General features: G+C 47.4%; 2 protein-coding genes and 1 long non-coding RNA gene across 3 annotated transcripts; all 3 read right to left on the bottom strand.

Annotated features, from left to right (window-relative positions):
* Positions 1-955: 955 nt before the first annotated feature.
* LOC119297338 lies at positions 956-1,654 on the bottom strand. Its single transcript, XM_037575170.1, has one exon. The coding sequence runs from the start codon at positions 1,478-1,480 to the stop codon at positions 1,205-1,207; it is 276 nt and encodes a 91-aa protein (XP_037431067.1). The 5' UTR covers positions 1,481-1,654; the 3' UTR covers positions 956-1,204.
* Positions 1,655-2,239: 585 nt separating this feature from the next.
* On the bottom strand, positions 2,240-3,363 carry LOC119297339. Its single transcript, XR_005145623.1, has 3 exons — positions 3,186-3,363; positions 2,407-2,482; positions 2,240-2,334 (listed from the first exon to the last, which is right to left on the bottom strand). It is a non-coding gene; the product is annotated as an uncharacterized LOC119297339 (long non-coding RNA).
* A 1,029-nt stretch (positions 3,364-4,392) lies between these two features.
* On the bottom strand, positions 4,393-7,006 carry LOC119299527. Its single transcript, XM_037576732.1, has 3 exons — positions 6,369-7,006; positions 5,200-5,486; positions 4,393-4,520 (listed from the first exon to the last, which is right to left on the bottom strand). The coding sequence occupies exons 1-3, from the start codon at positions 6,557-6,559 to the stop codon at positions 4,393-4,395; spliced, it is 606 nt and encodes a 201-aa protein (XP_037432629.1). The 5' UTR covers positions 6,560-7,006.
* Between the last annotated feature and the right edge of the window lie 656 nt (positions 7,007-7,662).

The raw sequence follows: 7,662 nt of genomic DNA on the forward strand, positions 1-7,662 counted from the left end.
AAAGACCGCAGTTGGTCCAACCACGGCGTTCCTATCGACCGTCCAAATTATGTTCTGCATCACAAGCCAAGGCCCATTGCATTCAGCCGTTCACCTTACAAAAAGCCTCAATGGAAGCACGATGAAAGACCCGGCTGACCGCGGTCGATGGTTCGGACCATCCCCGCCGCTTCTCCCTGGCCGTGACCGTGAGATTTGTGTCGCCGGTGACCGGCCGCAAGGAGCGGCTCCAGGTTCACCCAATACGTCACGCAATACACACCGCACGTTCGGTGGGACGTCGACAGTGGATGGACCCGGCCGCCTCAATCTGGGGGGTTTGTTGGATCGGACGCAGCCGTGCATCCTACTACTCTCTGCGAGGCTGCGACGGATCCGACCGACGAACGATGATGCAAAACCTAACTAATGGTGAATCGTCAGACGTCAGACGCCGTGCAAGTGCCTCCCTCGATTATTATCTTGGCCTTGGACGTGGACACGCCAGCCCGCTCGCTGCCGCGACGTGGAGGCGAGGCCGATGGATGCTTCTCCTGGCTGCGCGCCGTGTCAGCAACGCAGGTCGGTAAAAAGAAAAAGCTACTGTATTTTCTGTGAAAAATGGTTGGAAAAATCTATGGAAACTGCGTTGAATTATTGCTGCAGCGCCGCTGTCGGTTCTAGCGCTCCTCCTGCGTGTCAAAGCTACGCTCCGGCGTTCAGCCACGTGCACAGAACGGCCTAGCCTACCTGACAGATGCGGATCTCGTCTTCATTCTGAGAAGATACACCTTCGGATGCGAACGCGACCTATACTACTTCCGAGTCAACGTTGGCTACCTCAGTCGATCTGTGCCTCCCGTCTCGTCCGCTGGCCGTTGCCTTGCCTGAGGCGCATCCTCGATTTGCCGGTGCTTTCTGCGGATTTTCGTGCCCAATCTCACCAAGAATCGATCAATTCTGAAGACGGTAGCAATGGAAGAACTTGGATGCGGTACGTAGAAGCACGATGTGAACTTCGGTATATTTACAACAGAAGAAGAAAAGTCGACTGAAACAGAGCATGTAAAGCAGCTACATCGATCGATCAACCATAAGCTCTGGTTCCATGCACGCAGAGAGCATGGACAGGCATCGATCGATCGTACTATGGCTCTCACATATATAGCTCGCTCGCTCTCCTATATCTATATGTCTACGCCGGCGGGCCGGCCAGGCGAGGTGACTAGGCCCAGTCGCCGACCGGTATGGCGCCCCCGGCGCGCCGCAGCGGCGACAGAGAGCGGGAGGCCAGCGGCGAGGCCTCCTGCCCGTGCCCGTGCCCGGCGGCCGGCCTCGTCTCCAGCAGCTGCAGCTTGAGGAGCTGCCTCCGGGTCTCCTCGTCCTCCCGCTTGATCCTCCGCACCTGGCTGTGGATGAGCAGCACCTCCCGCTGCTCCTGCTCCTCCTCCTCCTCCAGCCTCCTCCCCTCCATCGAGACAGACGGAAGCGATCTCACCATGGCCGTGGATGAGCACGCACGCACGAGCTGAATTGTTAATCTGCTGCACCTGCACTGCACGTATTGGCTGCAGTCTCTTGGCGCGGCGACCGCGGTTTATATAGCGGTAGGTATGCGGGTGGTGGCAGAGGAGGTCAGCCAAGGTTGTCGGGTCTGGGTTTGCTTGCGGGTCGATTTTGGCGGGAGAGCGACGGCGGCGGGCCGGAGACGTGGGGTGGCTTCCGAGCGGAGCGCGTCGCCGTTTCAACTGTTTTGGAAAGGCACGCCACGGCGGCTCCTTTTCTTTCGACACATGGATCAATCGTGCGAGTGCGCGCCATTTTGCTTTCGTTTGCCAGCCTCCTTTCCTTTCTCCTGGGACAAAAAAAGAAAAGAAAAGAAAAGAAAACGTGTGGAGTGGTCACTGACTCGGCGGACGGATATGGTGGTGGTGGCCCACTGTCAGTGATAAAAAGAAGAGGTTGATCACCTTTCCGCGGCCACATTCTCTATCTACTAGTTGTTGGGGCGCCCCCTGATGGCGCCTCTTGAGGCGTTATTGGATGCACTAATCAAGCTTCCGTAGTTGTTAACGCGCTGCACAGTGTAGACAAGCGACAATAGTTAAAGATATATCACAACTTTATCGATAGCTGCAAACAAGAGCACTAATCAAACATTTTTTGGTATTTTTTAAACCACGTTCATACACCTCTTATCAAGAGACCAACACATTATTCACTGCCAAACTAGAAAGTGTCATTCATGTATATCAGGAAAGAACATTAATAACTAAGATAGCACTCACATTAAGATCAGTCAACTGGTAACCTAAAAACTCAGGGTACGAATTTGGCGGTGGCCAAGCCACTTTCCTGAACACAAGAAAAGCAAACATACATTATCATGACATCAAGCTGATTTGTTAACTCCACAATTAGACATACCTAGCAACGAGCAAGAGGAGCGCACCGTCAATTCATTTATGGCAGGTTGTGCATGTGAAGAATAATTTACCCAAACCTAAAAACCGAAGCATAAAACCTACGGTTAGTGAGATAAAGTGGAAATGGAAACAACATTTTTCAAAAGGAAAATCATCTCAATTTCTAATAAATCATTGTTATTCAGGAAATAGATATATACAATGTATATATACCTACTTGATAAATATTTGAGCAAATGCAATACACTCGATTTGTTGTGCTTTGAAATGGACTGGTATGCTCAGAAGAAACTTGGTATACAATTAGTAAAATTGCCGAGACTGGAGATAGATGCAGCAGAGTAAGACTTATAAAGGTGGGAGTAACAAACAGACATAGCTAATATCATGTAGTCACGAACAACTCCGTCCATTCCAAGATGACTTATGGTACGTAGAAATTACACATTGTTCAAACAGATACAAAATAATGCAAGCACAACATGAGGTGATGATTGCAAAACTTAACCGGGTTTACTCTGGGAATGAGGAGAGCAACACAGAGATCTCTTCTGAACAAGTGAATCTAACATGTCATACATTACACTAGATTATGTAATAACTCACACTACCAGATGGTAGTCTCCAACAAATTAAAATTGGTGCGCCATACCAAGAGGCCTTGTAGACAAAGCATATATATTGTTGAAAGCAAAGCATGGGGTAACATATTACTACTCAGCAGTCATCACACTCAGGCACATGATTGAGAAAATCAATAAACTGTGGGGTGGCTCATACCTTGATGAAGCCAATGTCCTTGGCGTTGCTGCGGAAGCAATCCCTGCAGCACACCCGTACTTCTGGATCAGGCCATGCGAGTTGCCGCAGACACGGGATACTCATTCATCAGATCCCATCCATGAAAATTTGACAGTATAAGAGAAGAACAATAATACAAAGTGGGGCAGGGGATCCAGAGGAGGGCGAGGGAGATGGGCATACCTGGCCATGGCAGATCCGACAGTGGCTGAAGGTGTCAGCCATAACACCAACGCATTACAATCATAATAGTAACCATTTCATTTGCAAGTCGATCCACCATCGTCATGTTGACAGTGTTGACGTGCTCGTACTCGTCGATCCATTCGTTGTATCTGCAGGAAAAAGAATTCAATCTTTGGTTCCAGGTCCGGATAAGCCTAACGTATTTGTAATAACTCTATAGAGTAAAGAGTTTTTTTGTTGCATTCAACTTACATATCAATAGGCTCAGTCACCTCTATAGCACTGTATTTCCTTTAAACAATATTTTTATATAGGTTCAGCTTTGAACTTCTGATGATGCAAGTTTGTTTGAAGCAGTCCTAACTCAAGACTTGGACTTGAAAAAATAGGGAGCCACATAGCCTATCTTACAAACATGATGGTGTGATGTAATGGCAACCAAGCAAGCATATAACTGTACATGATTACTACCTTGGCTCTGCTCCATTATGACCTAGTTGATTAGAGTGACTAAACACCCAAGAGTATATAAGAACGGGCATGGCTGTAGGAAAATTATGGATAAGCTACAACATGTTCCTAGAACTGTAACCATTAGGTTAAGAAGAAATAAAACCAATGAGATGTCTGGTGTGGAATATCTAGCTGAGAATCGATCAGTAAGACATCTGCATTAGGAAGTAAAATCTGCAGTTCTAAGTATAATTTGGGCATTCCATTTACAATGGACTGAAGCTTTCCTGGCAAAGGTCGTCTCTCATAAACTCATGCGATGAACTGAATGCAGTGATTCCTACTAAACATAAAGAACCCTGCTGCCTTCTGCTACACGTGCAGATTTTTTTGCAAGATTACACGTGCATAATTTTTTTTAGTCATGTTTAGTTAGTGCATAAAGTTCTCACGTAAACCATATTAAGTCCGGTGAATGACAAACAAAAATCAAGAGGATCTTTTTTTAGTCTCCAAAGTACCTGAAAGAACGGAAGTAATGCCTCATCTAGAACTGTATTGCTTCCATAGGTTGTGTTAGAAGAGTCATTCTGAAAGAAACACTGCGTGCAATTGAAGATCTTAAGCTATCCTTGATCAAGATGCAAATGAAGAGGCAAAATCTCAAGGCACAATCTGAAAAGATTAGGTGCAAGAGAAGACGGTCAGTCATCATATTGGGTGCGCATATAAGGTGTCGGAAGGAAGCGATGGGTAATAGCCAGCACTTAATTCAATGATACATGGAAATTATAGCTCAGCGCTCAAATACGGCACATACACAAAATTAGTGTTAATGACTAAGGCCAACAACAACAGTCTTGTCACCAGCAACCATATAGGCATGGATTTCGAATTCAGGTAAGCCATCACGAATGTGTTTTGTGTCTAAAACTCAATATTGTTAAAGCAACCTAAAGCCAGTCATCGCGCTAACTTTTGGACCTTATGGTGTAATTAACTTGTCCACATTACGTACAAAATATTATTTTCATAAATTTCCATAACTACACGCATGAAGCAACCTCAATAATGGATTGTACAAACGAAGACACCAGATTAGATCCATTTACTACATAAAGTGTGTCCCTGCTATTTAGCTGTGAGACTCACCATCCTCCATTTTTAGCCAGAAATATGTACCGACCGACAATAACCTGACTGTGCGTAATCTAACAATTTGGGTTATCAAATTCACTATGATGTTTGATTAGGGAACCTATATCACCTCGAAAGTAAACTAAAAAAATCATCCAGCCTAAAAGAAATGCGATTCAGGTGAGACGAGACAAGCTGAGATGGTGGAGGACTCAACTGGAAACGGCGTAGACGAGGTGGGGGGTGTCGGCGAGACGCGAGAGGTGCGCTAGCGCCCAACGGAAGGAGTTCCTGCAGTTTGGGCTGAAGTCGACGGTGATGAGGAGGTCCCTGCCGCAGCACCGCTCCTTGGTCTCGCGCTCGAGCTCCAGCGCGGCATGGGGCACCACCGGGATGAGGCGCAACAGCACCACCTCCCTCCAGCTAGATGTACTCCTCCACGTCCTCCTCCACCGTCTCCATCGGCACTCAGTAGTTGGTGCCAGGACAAGCAGAAATGCAATACTGGCAATGTACATTCGTACAATAAATCAGAGATAAGGTCCCATCACACAAATCCACCGAAATATAAAACCTACGGAAAGATAAAAAAGAATTGGCACACAACAGTTATGATCTATCTTCTTGAAAACTAAAATACATGGCCCGTCTTATTTCCTCATATTTAGTACAGAACATGATGAAAATAAATTCAGAATTTATATACTGCAAACTAATGCTAAACCAGCTTTACTTGTGATATATAGATCAATCACCTAAACCTCTGTCGATGACGAGGGGACACTGGTGACGTCGTCAGAACCCCATGAGCAAGGGGACGTCAATGTCGCAGCAACAACGACAACCACATAATATGTTGCAAATGTCAACATTCAGCAAGCTGGGCAATAAGAATCAGCCATCCCAACCATATCTGTGTCAACCACTCGAACTGAAAGATGTAAAATTGAGCATCGCATGTACAAACTAAAATCTATAAGTTTTGACCTCAAGATGCTGTTCTGGCTCTACATTTAGTTTTATAAGCACGAGCCCTCTTTCAACTTGTGGTTACTTTCACAAATCATCAACATGTACAATCGATATATAAAACTATGAATATCAGATACTATGTTGACTTGATCAGGCACAAAAACTGAAAGGTGTGGTTCCACTGATTACATGTTACTATTAGGTAACAAATCTTTTCAATATCACGGAATACTTGAAGAAGAAATGCTGATCTATATAACATTAACAAGTTTGTAGAACCGCTCCACGACCGTGTGAGTATTTTCTCCGTTCCTGTACTACCATAGTGAACAACGCCTTCCCTGCAACCTTAACATACATACATATAGATCAATGACGGTTCAAAAGTGGTCCACAGAAAGAGAGAAGGCTTACGAGAGCTTGGGGTGGGGTGGCACCGGTGAGCCGGTGGCTGGATTAGCGGCTTCCGCGGCGACGGACATGAGCCCTTGGTGTCGCCAAGATGGACATTGACGTGATGCGGCGGCTGATGGTGATGACCGAATCCAGTCCGAAACACTGCGCCAAATTCCAAATAGTAAGTAGCAGTAGGCAAGTAGCACCATGCCGAAGCTTCTCACCTCCGGTTCTCCTTGGGCGTACACCCAGATGCGAGGTAGGCGGCAAGGTCCTCCTTGGTGTGCGTCTCCGTCAACTCTACCACCTCCTCCGTCAGGGGGCTGGCCGCCATGACTCTACCGTGCCGCCTCCCCCTCGTCGCTGCCGTGGCCCATCTCCACTCTCAGCTCGTCCCCGTCCACGGCGGGCTTCAGATCGACATAGACGGCGTCGTGGGGTGGGGCAGTGCAACGTTGTGCTAGGACTGTAGGAGCAGGGCGACCTGGTCCTCGTCGTCCCAGGCGAGATCCACGGCCATCGGTGCTCTCTTCCAGCGAGGCCACCCTGCAGCCGGTCGTTGCACGACAACTGACGAGGAGAGACGAAGAGGAGTAGGCCGGCGGCGGCTCAGAGCAGGGGAGGGTCGTGCGGAGACCTCGGGCCAGGTCTTGCGGAGGGGCTCGGAGCAGGGGGTGTGACGGAGGAGAGGAGGCGGCGGCGGCGAAAGAAGGGGGTCGTGCGGAGACCCGGGCCAGGTCTTGCCCAAGTGCTTTCGATCTCGTATCCCTCTCGTTTTTTTATCGCTCACAGTAAAGGACACGTGGACATCACGGTAACTCGCCCTTGCCGCGACCGTTAATGGGTTTAATTATCTGGTCGGGAGCTATCTGATTGGGTTACTGATCAACTCAATCCACGATTAACGCGTGCCGTCTGAGACAAGCTGAAACCAAAACAAGAACAATAATCGAAGCGAAGCGCTCCTGAACCAAAACCCATGTTTCCCTGGTGATTTTGAAGATATTTTTCCGCAAGGTACCTAGGCAGCACGGTCGAGTGGGCGCCGCTTCTGCAAAGTTTTCATGTCTTGAATTTCGGAGCAGAATGGGTGACTAAATCTGTCGAAATATCATTTGATATTTGCGGATTCTAGTAGTGAGACATTTCTTGTAGACTTCTTTAGGTTTTGTTAGGCTGGTCATAGTGGGAAGGAAATTAAACATAGTTAACTCACATGACACCAATCTAATTAAGTATCATACTCCCTTCGTCCATAATATAAGACGCCATGTCTTATTATGGGACGAAGGAGTGGTAAATAGTGTCATAG

This window comes from Triticum dicoccoides, chromosome 5A (assembly GCF_002162155.2).
Source record: "Triticum dicoccoides isolate Atlit2015 ecotype Zavitan chromosome 5A, WEW_v2.0, whole genome shotgun sequence".
NCBI classification, from domain to species: domain Eukaryota; kingdom Viridiplantae; phylum Streptophyta; class Magnoliopsida; order Poales; family Poaceae; genus Triticum; species Triticum dicoccoides.

Coding starts and splice junctions, on each gene's coding strand:
- LOC119297338 (XM_037575170.1), bottom strand. CDS start 1,480: ATGGTGAGATCGCTTCCGTCTGTCTCGATGGAGGGGAGGAGGCTGGAG.
- LOC119299527 (XM_037576732.1), bottom strand. CDS start 6,559: ATGGTGCTACTTGCCTACTGCTACTTACTATTTGGAATTTGGCGCAGT. Junction 5,487..6,368: donor CCACCCCACCCCAAGCTCTC/GTAAGCCTTCTC, acceptor GTACATTGCCAG/TATTGCATTTCTGCTTGTCC. Junction 4,521..5,199: donor CCTCGTCTACGCCGTTTCCA/GTTGAGTCCTCC, acceptor TAATCTTTTCAG/ATTGTGCCTTGAGATTTTGC.